Source organism: Branchiostoma belcheri, unplaced genomic scaffold (genome assembly GCF_001625305.1).
Source record: "Branchiostoma belcheri isolate BF01 breed outbred unplaced genomic scaffold, Haploidv18h27 scaffold102, whole genome shotgun sequence".
In the NCBI taxonomy this organism is placed as follows: domain Eukaryota; kingdom Metazoa; phylum Chordata; class Leptocardii; order Amphioxiformes; family Branchiostomatidae; genus Branchiostoma; species Branchiostoma belcheri.
In genome coordinates, this window is record NW_017802403.1 from 806530 (window position 1) to 829305 (window position 22776).

At 37.1% G+C, this 22776-nt stretch overlaps 2 protein-coding genes across 5 annotated transcripts in view; both read left to right on the forward strand.

Moving 5' to 3' along the window:
• Positions 1 to 3671, forward strand: part of LOC109474810 (lens fiber major intrinsic protein-like) — a 12601-nt gene extending 8930 nt beyond the window's left edge. The window contains exons 4-7 of one of the 3 annotated variants that reach the window (XM_019775195.1): positions 464 to 565; positions 1691 to 1802; positions 3029 to 3305; positions 3576 to 3671. In XM_019775195.1, the coding sequence (XP_019630754.1) occupies positions 464 to 565; positions 1691 to 1802; positions 3029 to 3305; positions 3576 to 3579 (495 nt within the window). In that variant the 3' untranslated portion in view covers positions 3580 to 3671. Of the gene's footprint in view, positions 1 to 463; positions 566 to 1690; positions 1803 to 3028; positions 3379 to 3420 lie in introns of those variants that run through there. The other 2 variants (XM_019775185.1, XM_019775174.1) reach the window with 2 other exon arrangements.
• An 11953-nt stretch (positions 3672 to 15624) lies between these two features.
• Positions 15625 to 22776, forward strand: part of LOC109474858 (erythrocyte band 7 integral membrane protein-like) — a 68653-nt gene continuing 61501 nt past the window's right edge. For both annotated transcript variants that reach the window (XM_019775359.1, XM_019775365.1), the window contains exon 1: positions 15625 to 16085. In XM_019775359.1, the coding sequence (XP_019630918.1) occupies positions 15962 to 16085 (124 nt within the window). In that variant the 5' untranslated portion in view covers positions 15625 to 15961. The remainder of the gene's footprint in view (positions 16086 to 22776) is intronic.

The following is a 22776-nucleotide window of genomic DNA, read 5'->3' on the forward strand; positions in this document are numbered from 1 at the left end:
CAAAATTGATGCAAATAAAAAAAGGTGGAAAAAAGTTGCTTTCATTGTGAAATTTACGTTGTCATGAAGGTTGAACAAATGACACAGAGTATGGCATGGCGAATAATCTACTCCTCAAATTCATTTCTTTACATTTTTTACGTCTTTTTTATTTGATTTTGACAATCTACGACATTGGTACCGTTTTCCAATATTTCTTTTTGCAATTTACGGTAAATATTTGCTCATTTTGAAACTGTTTTGTACCATTTACAGTATGGTTGAAAACCTTTTTTTTAACGGACAAAAATTTCTGCGCGCGAGGATGACATGCGTATAATCAAATCAACATGACCTTAGCTATACTTAAGGGTGAATTGAGTACAATACTTATTATGCCGTTGTGATCAGAGCCTTCTACACCCATAATAAAATATCACAATACAATATTATATATATAATATTGTCTTTATCCTGCTTCCAGCTGTTCCACTCCGGTGCCAGCCTGAACCCTGCCCGCTCCCTCGGTCCAGCCGTCATTGTTGACCAGAACGCCATCTTTACAAACCGCTGGACTGACCACTGGGTAAGTCTACTGCACACTTTATACATGCATAAGGCCACAACAATTTCATTTGTTGGTACTCAGATTTTTTTCAGAAAAAATATGAAGCGACAGGACGAAAAAAATAGGTCTAGGCATCCTATTATAGCCCCAAATGCTACGATAGGAGCCATGAAGTCAACGCAAAAGGCTGGGTTAATATTGAAACAACAAATGTTGAAATTTTATTCAAACCACTGCATTGGTAGATGGAAAAACTGTAACAACTAGAAAGAAAAGGGACTTTCCTCAACTGTTGGAGACAAAATATGAGCATATCTAAGTTGATTCAGAACCAGAATCTTTATTTTTTTTTTGCAAATCAGAAAAAAGGCGAAAAATCCGAGAACCAACAAATTGAATTGGGGTGGCCTAAAGATTCCTTTTCTTCACTTGTGTGTGCCTTTACTTGAACTTGTGCTTAAAGATTTGATTTCGTAACTTGGTATTTTCATTCCATATGTTAACTTTTTCGGATTGAATAAAGACAAATATATACAATAGCTTTGACGAAGCAGAAGAACTTTATTGCGCAACAGATGTAGCGGGTACAGCATATGGCAAAATGATACATACATAGTTTGTGGTGTTAACATACACATATGGTGGTGTTGAGAATATCTAACAGTTCTACTAACTGTAATAGGAATCTGGTCTGCTTCATAAACAATGTATAGCAAAAGAGAGACAGTAATTATACTATTGATATTGTCACCGTGATTTCAAGGTCATATTCACACAAGGTCGTCTGGACAGAAAACTGAAATCCGTTCTTTCAGTGAATGAATTACTCACCACACGTAACTGTCATTTGTATGACCTTGAATGAAATTCACACTGTCAACTTCAAGCTGTTCATTTCAATAAGCAGATTCTCCTAGCCAAACATCTCACTGCCTTATTCTAGTTATATAGAGACTCGCTGTTTAGTTGTAAACCGCTAGATGGCGTTTTGGTACAGTTGAAAACAGTGCGCGTATGCTTCACCAGGTGTACTGGTACTACTGTGTGGTGCCAATCCTCGGTGTAGGCGTGGCCATGTTGTTTAGTTGTAAACCGCTATATGCGTTTTAGTACAGTTAAAAACCGTGCCCGTCTGTTTCACAGGTGTACTGGGTGGGACCGATCCTAGGTGGAGGTGTGGCCGCGCTGCTGTACGAGTTCATCTTCAACCCACTGCGCTACATCGCTGATGACCTGGACATCGTGGACCAAGACGGTAAGATAACATTCCTTATGATTCAATTAGGCCACACCGATTCAATTTTATGGATGACATCCGCGCGTGCATTGATTTTCGCCCGATCTAAAAAAAAAAAAAAGATCACGTATTCCGAGGCTCTGGCCCGGCTTTAGGCCTGGGTGGTGATAACTCTGGTTGACGGCAGCCAGGCTACCGAAGCTCCAAGACTCAAGAACTCAGTACATACGTACAGCAGTGTCGATTCATATATTCCGCAAAAATCCAGCATGTGTCGGCCTGTCGTATACGTCGCTATGTAATGCGCCAAATTCACAATACCAGGTTTCTATTCCTGTTGTTTTGTAGCATTTTAATTTTTGGCCGGATTTTTATTTTTTTCGCCCGCGCGCACTAGTTTGGGGGTTTTCAGAGGATGTCATCCATCAAATTAAATTGGTGTGGCCTTAGTTATATGACAACACCATCATGTTTTACGTCGGGTTATATTTGTGTGGACGCTAGAATGTCTTCACGCTAGAAATTCCTAGCCTCTACCAAGCTTCGAGAAGTGACTGGAAAGAGTAGAAATTGGCCAAACAGAGATATAACATGCCTGGGGAGTTGGTCCGATATAAAGTACAGTTTCTGATAGAGGCTAAGAAATTACACCTATGATTATCATAGTAAAGGTACATTTTCATACCGTACTAAACAGTATCTCATACGGACTAGCCTTGTGGAATTGTAGTTATGTACCAGTGGATGTCATACTTGTACTCTGTACAAAAGTTATGGAATAGCGTTTTGACAAAGCTGCATGCATCCCTGTGGCCTGTTTTAAACCCAGAATAAGCAAAATAAATGAACTAGATTTTGTTGTGACGTAAGTCATTCTTCGGTTCTACCTTTCAACTTCTTTTTTAAGAAAAAACGTACTGATTTTTCTAATATACCCAACTTGGAAAACACATATTTTAACTCTTATCATAGGTGAGCCAGTAACAGCTATCAAATATGTAACATATGGATTTTTTAAAGCTAAAAAATTCTAATTTTGAAATTGTATACTGTTTGAAGAGCTTTTACTATTGACTCTATATCACAATATAATCTGCGCGTATTTTTCGAATTGCATGTAAAATGCAGTTTTCTATTCGCCGTTGTTTTAGGTCCAGACTTACAAGGGGTAAGATACACAGCACTAAATATGTTCAGAACTCGAGTAATTTGCAACGCTCATGAATATTTTCTTCTTATTACAGTTATCGACATCCTGAAGTACCTGGCTCACAAGTACCGTGGTATGTACATGATGGCTGACGCCGAGCCGATTATAGAAGACCGCTACATTGTCGACGCTCCGCGCGCTTCGCTGAAGCCGACCCCGGTCTACCGCAAACCATACTACGTCCGCTCCAACGACGCTCCTTACACCCTTCGCCAGGAGCCCGCTCGTACCCTCCCCGAGCCGACCTACAACATGTACCCCCGCACTGAACCGGCCTACCCGCTTCGTCAGTTGAACGGGGCCGCTCCAATGTAAACCGCTAGAGGGCGTCCATGTATGGTCAAAGATACAGCCTAACTTTGTATCACAAGAAACACCATTCATTTTGTATCCCCATCCATTTTATCCGCTTACCCGCTTCGTCAGTTGAACGGGGCCGCTCCAATGTAAACCGCCAGAGGGCGTCCATGTATGGTCAAAGATACAGCCTAACTTTGCATCACAAGAAATACCATTCATTTTGTATCCCCATCCATTTTATCCGCTTACCCGCTTCGTCAGTTGAATGGGGCCGCTCCAATGTAAACCGCCAGAGGGCGTCCGTGTATGGTCAAAGATACAGTCTAACTTTGTATCACTAGAAACACCAATCATTATGTATCCCCACCCAATTATAAAACAATGAGGAGTTTTAAAATGTTTGAAAATATCTTTAGGTCGCTTTGCATTCTCATATTGTATATTTAACATGGGTTTGACCCTTAGGATACTAACACAAAACGATTACAAAAACTCATGCAAGTTCGATTTTAAATCATGGCGATTTCATGACAATTTTTTTCAGGTTTTGTAAGATTCTTGTATTTTTTAATGAACGGCTTTGACTAAAGAAATGAAAGATATTTACAGGCACATAAACACAATAATTTAATAATTTCCACTAGAAATCAGTAATAATATCTGAATCCATACCGTACTAACATAGTTGTAACGGCGAAGGCTGGCATATAATAGTTTTTCTAATACAATAATATTTCAACATATTGCTTAAGTAACTATGTATTATTAGGCTAAGAATCTAGTTTTATAATGCACTGCTTAGGCGTTCAAATTTATGCTTATATCATTATATTTGCAATATGTAATATGAAGATTAGGGTGAAAAGCAGGGTTATTTAGTAATGTTTCCATATATAATTAGTCAAATGTTTAAAATAAGAGCAACAGCATTTTTGGCAATTGTCGATATGTAGGTTCATACAAGTGTACTTAATAGTGAGAATGAACAGAATGAAGAAAAGACGTATATTTTGAGCGACTAAATGCTGTTGAATAAATTACAATTACTAGTCTTAGAAGATAGGTATATACACATTGTTTCATTTCTTAAACATTTCATGGGGAGAACGTGACATAGTTTTTACACTATGACAATTCCCTATTTTATATCAACAATAACAATAGTGATCAATTCCTGAGATAAAAAAGATTATCTTTACTAAAATATCACAATTAAGTTTTTAAATGGTCATACTAATATTATACACTGTACTTTTACTTTTCCCTTGCTTGTCTTTTATCAATAAAGTATATTTAAAAACACATGGATTTTTTTGTGGTGAATTAATGACAAATGACGTATAGTTATGAATCAGAAAAATAAATTAATCTATACTTAGTAGTATCTGTGTGTGTTGTGCTTATGAGGTCGATCTTGTATTCATTGTTCGACACTCAATAAAACGTATTGAGTTTATTGATAGCAACATGGTTTGAAAATTATAGCCCCAAATGCTACGATAGGAGCCATAAAGTCAACACAGAAAGCTGGGTTAATACTTAAACAATGAATTTTTGAAATCTTAATCAAACCAATGCATTTATAGATGGAAAAACTGTAACAACTAGGAAGAAACTGTAACAACTAGGAAGAAAAGAAATGTATTTTGACCCCTGTAATAGCATTTTTTATTGATTCAGAACCAAAATCGTTTTTTTTAATCAGAAAAAAATGAAGAGGCGAATCTGAGAACCAAGGAATTTAATTCGTGTGGCCTTAGTTCCTTTTAATATACGTTTCTTTTCATACTATGTTCAATAGTTGTTGCCATGCACTGTACCATGCAATAAAATTCTTCATATACAGGAGTATTACCGCAAATTATGTTCTTCGTTATCATCCTATTTCCCATTACACGAGCATACAAAAATCGATGGAGCTGTACAAATGTGAAACGTCAGCAACAGTTAGATGGGCTCTGTATGGATTAATTTGTACCAGGCTGGTAGAGAGAACCATCTGCGTCTTAGTGAGAGAAATATTGTCTATTAATGCCACGGCCCATGTGTGTATGAATATCTAATGAACAAAGAGGCAGTCATATTTAAAGTGCTCATGAGACCAAAATATAACCTTATCTGATTGTACTTTACATAACTAGTATAACCTGGCTAACAGACACGTTTTCAATAAATATGCACGGTTCTCCTGTTACATTCGAAATTTTAATGCCCCGCCTTGGGAAAGTCAGCACAAACCATTACTGGCAGGCGATTTGCATCTCTACATTTTTAATTTACATTTCTGTATTTTTTCCTCAGCTGATGTCACCCAGTGATGAAAGGAAAAAGCACAGAAATGCAAAAATGAAACACAGAGATGGAATTAGAGATGCTTAAGGAGGGCGATTGGGAAGCTTGCTGAAGAGTCTCCAAAAATTGACCCTTGGAAGGCTGTACAAGCTCAGTTTCTCAGTCATCATTGAAACCAACTTCACGTCACTATATTGTATGTATACCTTTCTATATGTTATGTATTTTACATACTTTTTTGTGTGTCATTTGGTTTTTAAGTGGATTTTCTTCCTTTCCTATGTGTACGTAGATGTAGTCTCTGTCTTCACCGTCCGCTGAGCTATATGACTGAATTTTAATGACCTGCAGCTTCATATTCGTATTCTTTATTTGTACTCTTTATTTTCGTATTCTTTATTTCATTCGCACAAAACAACAACAACAAAAAAAAAACGATAGAAAGGAAAAACGCAAGAGTGTGCTGGGGGAAGGCAGATATAATTGTGTCTTTTTAAAGCCTTCGCCACAACTAACTTACTTACTTAGTTCCTCCCGTGCAAGGCACATTGGGCAGCAAGTCTTCTCCACTCTGCTCTGTCTTCGGCGAGGGACTCGGCATCCTTCAATGTTATCCCCCTGCTTTCCAGATCTTTTTGAAGGGTACGTCGCCATGTTAGTTTAGGCCTCCCTCTTTTCCGTTTGCCCTCTGGTTTCCAAAACACAGATGTTTTGGCGTGTCGGTCTGAGGTCATCCTGAGGACATGTCCAGCATACCTCATCCTCCTCTCGGTGATGGTGATGCTGAGTGGTTTTGTACCAGTTCTGTGGTATACCTCCTCGTTGGTAATCCTGTCTCTGTATGTTATGTGTAAAATTTTGCGGAGGCATCGTTGTTGGAAGGCATCCAGCTTGTTCCGCATTCTTGTTGTTATCTTCCATGTTTCACATGCATAGAGTGCAGTTGGTATTACTACTGACTGTAGCAGCTTGGTTTTCAGCACTCTGGATATCTTCCCACTGTTCCACACTGGGTTCATCCTTCTGAAGACTGATGCTGCCACAAAACGTAAATATAAAATCAGTAACTAACCTAAAACTATAAATTAAAATGAAAATACATAATATTTAAGTTATCAAACAGAATGATAACAAATAATAATAATTAAGTAAATGCATGACAAAATAAGTTAATGATAACATAATTCAGCGGACTAATTGCTTATCAACAAATGAACTAAACAAAATTTAAAAAAAAGTATTTACTGAGGAAGACCAGAGTGACTAGTCGAAAGCTCTAGGTTAGAGAACTTTTTTGTGTTGGAACTTGAGTTTTAACTCTAAACATGTAACTACTAACACAGATGAACTTCCATAATTGTAAAAAGGTTTATGTAGTAAAAGTGTTTTAGTTTGTTTTTAAAATTAAGAAATGCTGCTATCTATCTTGTACTATCTGCCAAGTGCAATGCCATATTGGCTAAACCAACACTATGAAACACAATTAACCATTATCGATACTTTCATTCACGGTCTATTGTAGTTCTCTCCCGGGGCCATTTTGATCGGATAATATAGTTCTACTTCCCGTAATAGAATTGGCTCCTCAGCAAAAAGGGGCCATTGGTGCCAGAGGCGTCTACTGATTTGTGGTAAATCCAATGAAGTTCTAGTGTGATTTTATTAGCGTGTGTTATAGGAGTATTGAAGGATTGCACATTTGGAGCTGTCAAGGGCAGACTTGTATTTCTGTGACCGCAATTTCATCACACCTGTAAATGATTGACTAGCAAAGTTATGAAGCAAGTTTAAACTGCAATTTCCAACAGAACAAATTGGACTTACCTTTTTTGTTTCACTTGACACTGTAAGAATTTTAGACACTAAACAAGACTATTTCTTGAGAGGGGCGAAGGAAGCCATATACGTCAGGGCCCATCACCCTACATTGAACCGCGACGGGGTCGACATCGTCTACCAGATACCTTTGACCCAGTGTTGACGTCACACTTCAAAGAAGCCACGTGACAAGCTTCACTGGGTCAGTCTACTAAGGAAGACCAGAGTGGCTGGTCGAAAGCTCTAGGTGAGAGATTTTTTTGTGTTGGAACAAGAGTTTTAACTTTTAACATGTAACTACCGACACTCATGAACTTTCATGATAGTAAATTGGACTTGTTCGACTGTACAACTCCAGTATTTGTCAAGGAATGAGCAATCCATCGCTTCCGTGACGTCACGTAGGTAACACAAGCGACTCCGTGAGCAGTGGATCATAGGTTGCAGAAAGTCTGTGGCGCGCCCCGTCTCTGTTGAGGGATGGTTGTAATGCCCTGATGTAGACTAGCAAAGATATTCATTACGTTATTTATTAAATACTTGTAAATGTTATATTTCAAACAAGATTGATGACGAAACAGATTTTATTTCAAATTGCCCCTTCTACGATCATGAAAGAAATGATCTGTTTGACAACACATTCCATCCAAATTTCTTCACGTTCACATAGAAAGGGCTCTACTCTCCTAACACCACAAAACCCACATATTATGTAGAAAAAGTGGGATCATTCGGCTTTCACTGCCTCGAAAAAAAGTGGTTCTATCTAATAAGTTAGAATTTAGAGTCAAAATTAACAACCACCAAAAGCGTCTCGAGTTATGTTCTCCACTAAAATCCAAACATCGTGCATTAAAGAATGATCATGACAGAACAGTCATTTTAGAACTTTAATTTCATGATCTCTACTCACCTAGCAAATATTATTAAGATCAATTTAGATCTTCCCGAGTTATGCTAATCACATACAATCAAGAAATGTATAAAAAAAAAGCCGCTGAAGAAAAATCATGGTGGACCATTTTTGAAACTAACCTTTGCTTCCACAACCGCCACTTACACACCAAATATCATGAAGATTCATCCGAAATTTCCGGAATATTGATCTTGGCATACTTTTGGACCAAAACCACACCCTAGCCCAAACCGAAAAAAATACCCTTCTGATGAAGCCAATTAGACTTGTTACATTGTTACCAATCTTCCATCCTATTTTATTCCCATGTTACATGTACATGTACCTGCAATAGTCTTTAGCCCCCCCCCCCTTACAAGGCTCAAAGGGCCACTTTTTGGTTCACCTATATCTAAAGGTCCAAGAATTATCTTTAAAAGGTGGACTGATTCGTATCACCAGCGAAACTGAAATCTTAAAAAAAAACTGCTCGCTTTGTCATTGAATAAACAGTTATCTCTGACTTTTTCTTTGAAATCCTCTCAAAAACGCAGGAAATGCCATTTCAGAAGGTTCATTTGTTCAAATGAACCCATCCTAGGAACCTCGCCCCTACGGCGCTCGCTGGTCCTCAAGCAGTGGAAAGAACCCCCCCCTTCATAATTCTGGCTACGGGCATGAGGCAAGAACTTACTGTTAATTTCTTTCAAAATCCTAAGCTCTGCTGGTATTTCGGAAGAAGCAGGCCACCCCCACCATCCATTTGTCATCCGGTCTCTATAAATAGGGTTCTAAGACCTTTCGCAAAAACACATCAATTACTTTTATTTTTCATGATGCTTTTGCTATGCAACCTGTCTAATCGTAACGCTAGTATGCTGACTCAATCAGTCTTTTTATGTAAGGCCACACCGATTTGATTTTTTGTATGACATCCGCGCGCGCATTGATTTTTTCATGTTCTCATATAAGATCACGTCCTCCGAGGCTCTGTCCTCGCTCTAGGCCTGGGCAGTCCAAGGTAGTTAAAGACAATACGGTGGTGGTAGCTCTGGATCAGGATGGCACCCAGGGTACCGAAGCTACATGACTCAAGAACTCAGTACAAAAGTGCAGTGCCGATTCATAACTTCCGCAAAAAGCCAGCATGTGCCGGCTGGTCGTATACGTCGCTATGTACTGCCGCAAATCCACAATACCAGCTGTGTATTCCCGTGGTTTAGTAGCATTTTTTTGGCCGGGATTTTTTTTTATTTACCCGTGCGCACTAGTTTGGGGTTTTCAGAGGATGTCATCCATAAAATTAAGTCTTGGTGGCCTAATAAGTCCTTGAGAATGAATTTCCAAATAAACTTTTGTTTTCTCTGTTCTTTCCCCTAAAGTCCTTGCCTAGGCTGATCTAATATGCTTCGTGTGGCTGGACTCAAAAATCGCTTTCACGGCAATCTATTGAACTCAGCAGGAAATGATGATAATTGATCGTTCTTTTTATTATTCATGGTTGTTAAAAGATTCTGGGCGCCCAGTCACGATTGCTTTGTTTCCAGCACAGTGATTTGTTGTTCCGTGTTGCGGACTCATAGGGGCAGTTCTAAAATATGCTGGTACTCGGAAACCCAGACCTGTAGTATTGGCCATGAACTAAAATGTGTGTTATAACGTCATATATTGCTTTAAAGGCATCCAATGCGACTTCAGGGCAGCAAAACTAGAAATATTCCGAATAAGGCAATCTTTGTGGTATTGACACATAGTGTTTCACATTAGCACATTTGAATCAGTATTTTACACTTTGGGCTTTTAAAAGTGCAGAAACAAGGCCCAAGATGAGTCCTTCATTTTCTGGGTGGTACCCTAAAAATCAGCCAAGGGCCCGACAAGTAACCATTTTCCGTCAGAATTTTCGCTCCATGGATCAAAATACCTTGGGATAGTTTGGTTTCAACTCAGTATGTAGATAAGTGGCTAGAATACTGGCTTTGAAAAATCGGGTTTCCAAGCCCTTAAAACTGCATTGGATGCTTTTAATTGTACAATGTGCTTTTCAACAAAAAGCATACAATTATACTTGATAGTGATTATGATAGCGATAAGTCTCAGCTCTTGTAATATTTACCATCATATTTCAATATTATATTTATTACCTTATATTTGATCTATTTCATGTTCCTTCCTTTTTACTCTTATCGTATTCCTGTTGCTGTCAATTGTTGTTTTGTCATGTATGTATGGAATTTGCAGCGAAATTTTTAGCTAGTCCGCTGCTTAGTGCCCATATTGTAGGCTAAGTATTAGGCTAATTTATAATTATGGGTTCACCACACCACGAAGTGGTGTGTGGTGAACCCATATTGCTTTTTCTGGTGTTTCTTCTTCTTCTTCTCCTCCTTCTCCTCCTGCCATTTTTTAAATGGATTCAGCTTCTTCATTTTAGGGCCTAAGGTCCTGAAATTTGGTATGGAGGTACAGTGGGCAAATACCCCTAGGCGTTTTTTTAATTTTTGTGATACGGGCTTTTAGAATGGTTTTATTTGAGTTTTTTGGCTGTGTTATAGCAAATGTATTACTGTGTTAGTGTGACGTGTTTACCACGTTTGGGCATGAGTCATCACAATGGAATGCAGGGCATCAACCAATAGGCATGCAGCTTTCCTCTATTCTTCTTGCTGATTGGCTGTTGGGATTTAACTTGATTAACACCTGCACAGAGCATTCCCATACTAACAGTATGTCTGTATTCAAGTGTTTTGGGTAGGTATTTCAAGCTTTCCTGCTCCAGCATTGGAATGCGGGGCATGAACGTTTTTTTTTTATTTTGAAAATCAACAGTTTGCATTATGCAATTAAAAATCCTAACCAATAAAGTAGGGAATAGCTATCCAACTGTTGTTTTAGTTGTACGTTACTTCATATTATAGTTATATCAATGTAAATCATTGTTTTCCCTTGTGTTTCTCATTCTTTTCCTGCCATGTCGTAAAATGTGGTGAACCCATCGCTGTATTTGCTCCAAAGCAAATATTGGCCTTTCTAGTATTAATAAAGAGTACGTAGTATTAGATGATAATGTGCAATTAAGATTATTGTTGGATGATTAGAAAGTATAAAAAGTCCAATTTTGTTTATAGTAGGTGAGGAAATAAAAGCTGTCTTCTATCTTATAATGTGATGATTGTGACATTAAAATATCTATCTTTCTATATGGTGTTTTAGCTTATGAATATAATGCGTGCTTTGTAAGAATTTTTATATCCTTTATAATGGCCAGATAGATCAAGCGATACGGATATAGAAAGCAAGGAATACTAAATTATACAAGGCAAAAGATGTCAAAAATTTCCTCAACATACCTACAAACACATAAGGCTAGCGATGAAACTAGGTTAGATACTAAAGTATAAGTGTAGGAGAAAGAAATACTTGAATACTATGTCACGTCTATATCTGCATAGATGTTTTCTCTCTCTTTAAAATATGTGTAGACAAATTTGTTTATTAATTACATCATAGTTCGTAGATATAATATGCTATTAATATTACAAAGGGGTACCATGTGTCTTTGTTGCAAGGGTTATATTCCTTTCGGCACAAAGATGTTCAATGTACATTCACGTAATACATGTGCCAAAAAGCAAAAATTCTTGAATACTATATCACGTCTATATCTACATAGTTGTCTTCTCTCTCTTGTGTATTGTGTAAACAAATTTGCAGAGTTTATAAATTATATCATAGTTTATATCATACTTTATATAATATGCTATTAACATTACTAAGGGGCACAATGCATCTTTGTTACAAGAGTTAAATTCATTTCGGCACAAAGATGTTCAAAGATGTCCTGAAAAAGATGAATAGTGCTGACACCTTGGAGGTGGATCGGTAGACATAGTGATGTGTCTTCAGTGTCTATCATCTCGGATTGGGGTACTGATTGCATATCGAGCACTCCTGGAGGACTTACATCTGATTATTGCTATCGATCTTCCGGATGAGAATAATCCCCACTGCTCAAAAGATGCATGGAAAGAGATGGAATAATAGTAGTAATGCATCTAACCGTTTCTAAAAAATAGCAAGCGTAGTAGTAAAGGGAGTATAAAGTACGAACAACTCATACTGCAAGGATGCCACTGTGAAACTTTATTTATTTATTTCAACTTTATTTACATATGGTAAAAAGGCCATGGGAAAACAGGAGTGTCCTTTAGACTCCCTGACCAAAACTAAGATAGAAATGTCCATTTCAATAAACAATTTATACAAAGAAAATAACAATGGTGGTAATTGTGACAAAAATGCTAATAACAATAATAATTGTAACAAAATTATAAAGTGACAAAATGATCAAAAGAAGTCACAAATCAATAACCAAAACAATAATTAAAACAACAATTGAGACAATAATTGAGACAATAATGCAACAATAATCGAAACTACAAGTTGGACAATAACTAAAACAATAATTGAGACCTTAATTGAAACAATAATTGAAACAATAATTGAAACTACAGGTGAGACAATAATTGAGACCTTAATTGAAACAATAATTGAAACAACAATTGAAACAAAACTCTTTACAGAGATACTCCACAAAAACCCCCTATGACCTCGTCCCTGTCTCTAGAGCTAATTCTACTGGACGCTCTCTTAGAAACAAAAGCACCATCTCCATCCCCCCAGCCAGAACAAAAAGACTTCAGAGCTCGTTCCTACATCAGCCTATCAGACTCTACAATCAGACTGTATAAACTTCATACATAGGATGTACGGTTTCACATAAGTAGTATGTATATATTCATGTATGTATGCATCTAATAATGTTATGTTTTTTTTAATGTAATGATGTAAATTCCAATGTTATTAAGGCAACATTATAGCTCTATTTTGTATGTCGGTAATGTTGGTATGGAAATAAAGAATTGAATTAAATAGCTTTCTGTTTTCTATTGCTGTACTGTACCGTCCTTGACACTGTACAAGCACTTAGCCTTTGGGTATGATTTCTCAAATGAAGTTATAATTATATGAAAATTGAAGTTTTATACATTCTACCTTGCAGTTTTCAAGAACCATATGTAGCCAATATCCATGTTTTTTTCAGTAACAGTTTTTACTTTTTTATTGAGCTTTTCACCCCTGAATCACAACGTAGGGTGTGGGGTGCGGGGTGCGGCAGAGTGCTCGACTCAGAACCAAGAGGTCCCGGGTTTGAGTCCTAACACGCCAACGATCTTGTGTCCTTGAAAAAGACACTTTACACGGCTTTTCTCACTTAGCTCAAGTAAAAACGAGTACTGTCCTGTCCTGTATTTGTCGTTTAAGTTTGGTGGCGCCATAAAATAAGTTTAAAAACCTTAGTGTGTTGTCACCATATCTACCAGTAGCTATGAAATGTTTGAAATGAAAAAAAAAAAAACACAACGTCAGTAGGTCCTTGGTTACAGTGGAATCAAGGACCTAGACAATTGATTACAGTGGAATATGCGTAAAAAACGTCATATCATAAAAGCAAATTGAATTTAAGAATATTAAATATTAAGTTAAAAAATTCCCTGTTCCCAATTTAGATAGTAACGCGTCCCTTTCTATAGATAACATATTCTGCCCACGTTACCTATCCATATAAGTAGCCAACATTTCACTCGTTACATTTTATGTATTTCAGTAAGTTTCCATATTAACGGTTGACAAGTATATTGCCTATAACACACAGCGGTGGTATATCTTACTTATATTAAACTATACACGAGGGAATGGCTACGCTTTCTCCACATTTATTTGTTCAATAAAACTGCCAGGCTGTGACGGTTGGAAATGTGGTTTCTCCGACGGCAGAATCGAAGTTTGACAGGTAAAGAAAAATGCAAAGCTGGCCCATTGAAAACCAACAAAGTTTGAAATAAATCTCAATCACCTTGTAATAGTTTTTGAAAAGTCATATAGACGTTAGATATACCCAAATACCTTATGATGAGTATATACCTCTACCTATACCTACAAACAAAAAATTAAATTAAAATTAGATGCTATAATTTTTCGTCTTTAGACGATGCTACTTTTTAGAGATTTAATTACCTGAATTTTTTAGCTTCCATATCTATGTCTTATTTTGAAGTTTAAATAGTTACTTTAGTCTAACTTGCATATTTCTTTATATTTGCGGTCGGGAATCTTCTTTTAAAATGACATAAATTTCTAAAGACAGAATGTCAGATTTTTTTGTGAACACAAAATCTGTTATACATACAGGAATCGACGAATGTTCCTCAAATTGTGGATCATTTAAAAGTGCACGAGAAAGCAGAACAATCACTTTGTGACGCAAGTCTCAGTTTTTTGCAGTTCCTTTTTTAAAGTGTTCCGATGTATACATATAGCTTAGAGTAGCTAACTCTAGTCATATGGACAATTTTATTTAAAACACCTTATAATCAGAGATTTGTTTAAATAGAAATGACTAAAGTAAAATGTTTATTGTAAGTCTCTTAATGTAAATTACTGGAAATGATGGTTTTAAATTCTTCAAAAGTCAGCAGAATATAATAATAATGATCGGAAGAAAAAGAGCTTTAATATGATATAATATGCAGGCATGTATGTTAACTTGGATAAGTCGCCTCCATATTTTTTTGTTGCCAAAGTAGGAAAAAAACAGCGCATCATTGACATACCAATGAGGTATTTTGTATAACCAGTTTATCGTTTGATCTATGGGGACCGGTAAAACCTGCAGAAGAATAAGAGCTTCATTTCATGCTCCAGATGCAAAGCATGTCTAGGGATCACCAAGGCGTGTCATTAGAAATGAGCTATGCGGATTACAAATAACGCATTCTTTATGAGGTAGACACTATCTTTCCTGACAGTAACTTTATGCACGACAGAAATATTGTCAAGTTAACATATTCTGCGAGTTTTGTAGTTATGAATCTTAGCTTCTAATTGCTAATTAAAGATTCTAGTTAAGCAAGATCACTGTGATTAATTTAGAGGAACAACCGCAATCTAAGCTTGTTCGTGGGTTTAGCAGTTTAAAAATGCATTGTGTGCTACAAATATAAGCCTCTAAATATATCACAGTCAAGAGACTATATAATTTACTTTCAGAGAAACGTTTTCTATACTCCCTTGAGGGGAGGGGGGCAGTTATAGACAATATCTATGATACACGCCCTAGTTGCGTAGCAGGGTTCAGTTGCCCGCCCCTGGTCTGTCGGCTTCACTGGGGGCTATTTGAAGGGAGGCTGGGATCGATCGTAAGTGCCATAGGGCGGGAACACTGGAACGCAATTAGCTTCAACATCTTTGACTGTTATCGAATTTACATGGCGAGTCGTTCTTCAGCCATCACCGCTGGACAACGGGAACTGTCACTTCGGTGAAACAACGGGTTCTTCATTCTGCCTGCCGGGGCTGTGTGAGGAGGTCCTGGGAAGCTGATTCTCTGGCGTGGGCATCTCTGTTGATTTGATAAACGGGGATCGATCGCGGATAAGCTATTAGTGGGAAACCTCCTGGGACTAGGCCGCGTCGGCGAGGAGGAGGGAGAGAGATCGTGGTGGGAGGATTGTCCAAAACATTAACCCGAGAAGGACCAGTCCTGCCTGCGGTTCGCTCTATAAGGTGTTCGGAGGAAGATACGAGAGGGACTGACGGCTGATGGCTGCAAATGGCAAGAACCTGGTAGCGATGGAAGGGGGGAAGACCGAGCTCGATGGGTCAGCCAAGGGATCCGGAGCACGGGGACCCCCCGGCAGCCTTGTGAACGACCAAGTCATCGGAGGTAAGTGCTACCTGCACGGCGTCCAGCCCCAGTGGGCTGCCTTACAAAACATCTGTTGGAACCGCCATCGAATACCATATCAGTTAACGCTTCTACAGTCCTAAGCTACAGAACGCGATGATTTTTTTGCAAGATTACGAAAATACACACATTATATACCAGCTTTTTAGACTTTACTTCAGTGTTTATATACAGGTATTCTTCGACATCTTTGGTATTAAAACTGTGGAAGCACTACTCGAAAGCAGCTACATCGATCATATAAATGCCTGTAATGCATTCTAGAGGGATTTGTTTCATAGTTTCCAACTTCATAGCGTTGAATTATAGATGGTGAATAAAGAGCTCCCGTGCAAGATACGACTGGAACCCTTTGACCCTACTATACACAGAGGGATGCTTAATTTAGATCATGGGTATATCGAAGGGCACACATATTAATCTTTAGATTTTTCCTCGGTTTATCTTTGGTTCCACAGACCTGTTTTTTTTAAATATACGTCTTTGGAACAGTGGTATGATTAATTCATTACCAGCTCCGGTAAGTCTACGGGCACCGACGTGTCTCTTATCTAATTCAGTTTATCTGAACGCGTTTCTGCAATCTGTTTAGCGGGCCAGAAACGCTTTGTCACTAGCGTGGATAAGGCTGTACGTTCCATATTCAACACGTTTCGTGTAGTTTCATTTTTTAGGCCAGGATGAAAGCGTCGTGTTACGTTCGTGCGACGGTTGTGCGACGGTTGTGCGACGTTCGTGTGACGGTTGTGCGACGGAAGTGCGACGGAAGTTCTGTCACATCCCGCTTTAAAATACAGATTAAAATAAACAGAATCGCGCAAAGACCATGGAAAATAAGGCTCTATGTTATAGATGTTTTCAAGCTTCCTTATAATACATCGCTACGTGTGCATCCTTTAAATCAAGGCAGCTTTAGTTCCCTGTATGAAAAGTAATAGTCACAATTACGCGTTACTGCTTTCATAAAGCATTACCAGGACTGCGTCGTAGTCAATATTGCAGACCGTAAGCACGGGGTTTTACTACCATTTATTAAGAATGGAGGCACAGTTATTACTGCGTATATCGGATAGACTGATGCTGCTATACATACAAAATTCACAATATGATGTAAAGAGCAAAATAACGTCGCTGCTTTGGGAATATTTTCTGAAGCAAATAAATGTGTACGTGAGCAACAATATATTTTAGTTGGCGAAACAAACTAAGAGGCTATTTAGAAGGAGGAAATGGTCAGTATTTTCCTAGTTAAAAGAGTCCACTCCCGGACGACAATGTCAAATAGGATATCGGATTCCCATTAGTCGTCCATTTTCCTCTGCTGAGGCAGGGCCATTAAAACCCGTATGACATCCAATAACTCTACCGGGATCCAGCCAGCCCGGTCCCCCGTATGTTTATGTAGCCAATCACCCACCAGTCCCGCAGCTGATCCCAATTTACCCGGGATACGAAATGGCGGAGAACACTTTTCACGGACAAACGCCTTTCTATTGCCCCTTCTTATTTCTTCAAGGATGGATATTCATTAATGGCACAGCAGGTTTCTATTACCAGCCTTAAATTAATCAACGCTATTATTCAATGTTGAATGATATGCTTTGTAGCGTTCTGAAGTATGCTTGTAGATCTGTTGATGCTGGTGAATAGAATTGTAGGGTGTTTTGTGTGGGCATCAGCGGGCCGTCAGGGCTGGACTTGTATGCCCCTTCTTATTTCTTCATGGCAGGAAGGAGGGATATTTATTAACGGCATAGCGAGTTTCTATTACCGGCCTTGAATTAATCAACACCATTGTTCAATGTTGAATGATATGCTTTGTAGCATTCTGAAGTATGCTTGTAGATCTGTTGTTGCTGGTGAATAGAATTGTAGGGTGTATTGTGTAGGCATCAGTGAGCCGTCAGGTCTGGACTTATACGCCCCTTCTTGTTTCTTCATGGCAGCAAGGAGGGATTTTTATTAATGGTACTGCAGGTTTCTATTACCGGCCTTGAATTAATCAACACCATTGTTCAATGTTGAATGATATGCTTTGTAGCATTCTGAAGTATGCTTGTAGATCTGTTGATGCTGGTGAATAGAATTGTAGGGTGTATTGTGTAGGCATCAGCGGGCTGCCAGGCTGGACTTATATGCCCCTTCTTATTTCTTCATGGCAGGAAGGAGGGAAATTTATTAACGGCATAGCGAGTTGCTATTACTGGCCTTGAATTAATCAACGGCATTGTTCAATGTTGAATGATATGCTTTGTAGCGTTCTGAAGTATGCTTGTAGATCTGTTGATGCTGGTGAATAGAATTGTAGGGTGTATTGTGTAGGCATCAGTGGGCTGCCGGTCTGGACTTATATTGGCTTCATCTATAATGCATGAAGGGGAATCGTTCCCATCTTACATGCGTGGTTGGGCGTGAAGCCAATACCCGAACGAACCGGCACGTTCCTGGCGTTGACCATGTCCATTTGTTAGACTCGGTTCTTCATTTAGGTGAAGTGGATGAACCATAACCCCTGCAAACTAACGCCGTGTCGAAGATTAATTGGTGGAATGTTAGCAAGGATTCGGGACACGTCTGCAACAGAAGGCACTTTTTTTTTTTAATATGGTTTCGTTTTTTGGCATTCTACATACGTGAGATGTGTTTTATCCTGCAGTGGCAACGGTGCTACGTATACGCGTATATTAAAAAAGGCAACTAATAGTAGATAATAGGTAGTATATAGTATTATTGTAATATATACTAGCACTAGCATTAGAATATAGCGTTCCAGTATGCAATACTCATGTTTTTTTATCCTCTTGACCACATTTGGTCACATTTTTGCATTTAGCCCATCTGGGAAAGAACATGCAAAAAAGATTCATATCATTAAAAAGCATTGCTGGGACTTAATTGTATAAGGAAATATATATTTGCAACGTTATTACTGTCCATTTAAACGTTAACAAAATAAGTTGTTATTCTATACAATATTTAGAATGAACAATTAGTGTTTAAATTACGAATAAAGAAGCACTTTATCTTCGATACTATTTTTTCATATTTTATTGTTGCTAATATCATGTCATATTTTATATAAAACATTCAGTTCAAACAGCTGGGTGAATATTATTCTAATCTTACACAAAAACCATGAATAGTTTTAAAACTTGCGTGTAGAACATGTGTTATGTAAGCTAGTTTCCCCTTGATACAAAACAGCAAGGCGTGCAGTGATATGACACGTTTAATATAATCAATTACAATTTTACACGAAACAGTGGCTCGGTAATTCACGTATGTTCCCATAAGGGATTAGAAAACACACCCAAGAGAGTATATGTTACCCCAAGGGTAGCATTTTCATGGTTATTAGATGCACTATAGTTATTAAAAACGACAGATATCTGATACTGCACTACTTGCAATTATTATAACCACTATATAATTTAGATATTACGTATTGATAATGATTCTCTCAATTTTATACAATTTACCTCAAACATTATGTTATTAAATGAAATAACTCTATAGTACGCCTATGCTTTTAGAAGCCAAGTAAATGACATGTATAAAGCAGGCGTCAAAATTGCAACGATATCTCACTACAACTATAAAGAGTACTCAACCTCTATTAATTGCGTATACTATGTTAAGTTTCAGCTTCTCTTTGCTTCTCAAAAAGTTATAGATAATAATAATACTTGTCTAATGCTTTTTAGAAATACAATTTTTATTTTCTATGTAAATGTCAAAAATATCTTTTGGCACGAAGATTTTGACCTAAAATGTAGCTGTCAGTTACATATCGATGTAATGATAATAAGTGACAGCAATAGTTGTCAAATATAAAGAATCGGGATTGATATAACGTCTTATCATTGTTTTTCTTTTTTGACGTCTTCATTTGTGGTCATTGTAGAATTACCACTGGAACTATGAGGAAGACCACTAATAATACCTTAGTGTCACTTTTAATAGATACATGTTGGTGGCGTGGTGTTGTTTATGAGAAAAAAGAAACGAAAAGTTTTAAAAATTCGTTTGATTAATGCTTCTAGGGTAGTTACTTGCAACACTGCTGCTGGATACAATACAGTTTTGACTACTATTAAAACGTATAATGTCTCTACAAGTAATGTTCAATCCCACGGTCAGTCGAAGTTCTTGTCGTTTAGTACTGCCTGATATAAAGTTTCTGCCATCTACGTGGTCGTAATTATTATTATCTTAATAGAAACGTTAAACAAATGATGGTATATATGGTATGGTAAATAATCTTATCTTTTAATTCATGTCTTTACATTTTCGTCATGTTTTGTATAATTTTGTTATTCTACGACATTGATATCGTTTTCCAATATTGTTTTTTGCCACCTATGGTATATGTTTGCTCATTCTGGTATAGTTTTGTACGGTTTACAGTGTGGTTGAGTTTTTATTTTCTTTGGAAACGGTCAAAAATTCGTGCGTGCGCGGATGTCATCCATATAATCACATCAACATGGCCATACTTACAAACGCCCACCCGCCCGGCGCTGGTGTCAAAAGAGCAAAGGGAACCGCCTTCTCCGGATATTAATATTATCCCGGATACAAACTTTTCCTCCCAACTGTGAGTTGGGACTCAAGTCAGTTGCTGCCACGAAAAGTTTGTAACTACAAATGAATCGAAAACATCATACTACAGGACAAAAGAATCTCATGTTATAGTTTAGTACATACACAGTTACGTATGCGTTTTTAATTTGTATTCACAATCCTTCACCTGCTTTTAAGTTTTCTTGGTTATATGTATTTTGAAGTTCTTCGAATATTCCGGTCTTATTTTATCTTCAACACAATAGTACGAGATAAATTTAGTTGTGCCAGAAGAAGAATAAAATCATTAATGACAATTAATTAATTTTTTGGCACGAGAAATGGTATCTTTAGTCAAACGAGTGTAAAGGTTTATCTTTTTTTAAATACGAATTAGAAAGTATGTGTAGGGTCGTGGCGTAGCGACAGATTCAGCTCTTAGCCGAGAGGTCCCGATTTCAAATCCTGCCATGCCTAGGATCTTGTGTCCTTGAGAAAGGCACTATAACGAATACTAATTTTCTTACTCACTTAAGGTGAAAAAAGTAGCCTATTGGTTGCCCAAGCGTTTGTCTTCTGCGATGGAGGCGGCATAAAAAAGAATTCGGAGATCTCACAATTCCATGAGTTTATGTAAATGTTTTTGGAGATTTGTCTCATTCAAAAATAAGATCATAATTACCTTAATCTAATAAAATGTATGGTTTTCTAAACTTAAATTATGATATTTTGATTGTGATATTCCTATCTTTTGGCAATATTTCAAGTAAACATTAATTATACAAATTACCTCTATATTAACATAATATATGCATATTAATATTAACATTTAAGTAACTTCTAATCTGGTGGTAAAGAACTTGAATATGCCTTCACCATGTCTTTTGATAAATGTTGGAATAGCGAGAAAATGCTCCGTCGGTGTTGCATCATTTAGTTAAGATATAATTGCTGCTGCGCAAGCATCTGAGTGGTTCCCTGGTGATTATTGATTTGCTGATTAATCACCAATCAGAAAAGGCTTGCATACAGGAACTTAGTAAGTAGATTAATCATTGTAAACCCACGCATAATTCCAATTATCTACTATTTTGTTTGCTTCAGGTAGCATTGTGCCTTTAGTTTTATAGTTATGTTTGTATATATAGTATGTTAAATATATCTTAATTGATAAACCACCAACTTGTCTTGTTTGTATTTATCTTGCATGCAAGTATCTTGTCAATGTGTCTTATACTCGTTGTATGTTTTTGAGTAGATGGTTTTATTTAAGCAACTCTTGCTTTTTGCCTCATACTCAATAAATATATGTGAATTAAAATATAAGTAAAATTCTATGTTAGCATAATTATGATATTAATTCACCACATTCTTAACATACTTTGTTTTTGTCAACGTTTGCAATTAGACGTCCGGCACGAATATGCAATAAAAAACTCAAGTATTAAGTTTAATGTCTTAAAACTTGAGACAAGTTTATTTTGACTTATTCTCAGTAAAAAATGAAAGAAGTATCACATGATATTTCTTATATGAATTTATAACATGTTAATGATGCATTTGGCAATGATAAATGCTACATAATATATTTGTTAACAATGCATAACTTTGAAATATTATGGATGATGAATGATATATGGTATAAAATATTTGGTGATACTGTATAGCTTTAGTAAACTTTGGTTGATGGGTAGACCAAGTTGTCTGATAATATATTTAGTAATAATATATGTTATATCAAGTATTTGATAAATCTATATAACTTTATAAAGCATGGTTGAAGGGGAGATGAGGTATCTCATGATCACATCATCTTACGTCTTCTAAAGCCATCAAAATGATGAAGCAGTAACTCAAGACATCTCAAACGAAATGTCTCTTGTGTAAAGTGATAATATTGTTATATTGTTAAGTTATGTGATAATATATTCAGTAATAATAAATGCTATATCAAATAAATGATAACACTATTTAATTTAATAACGCATGGTTGAAGGGGAGATGAGGTATCTCATGATCACATCATCTAACGTCTTCTAAAGCCATCAAGATGATGAAGCAGTAACTCAAGAGAGCTCAAACGAAACGTCTCTGGTGTAAAATGGGT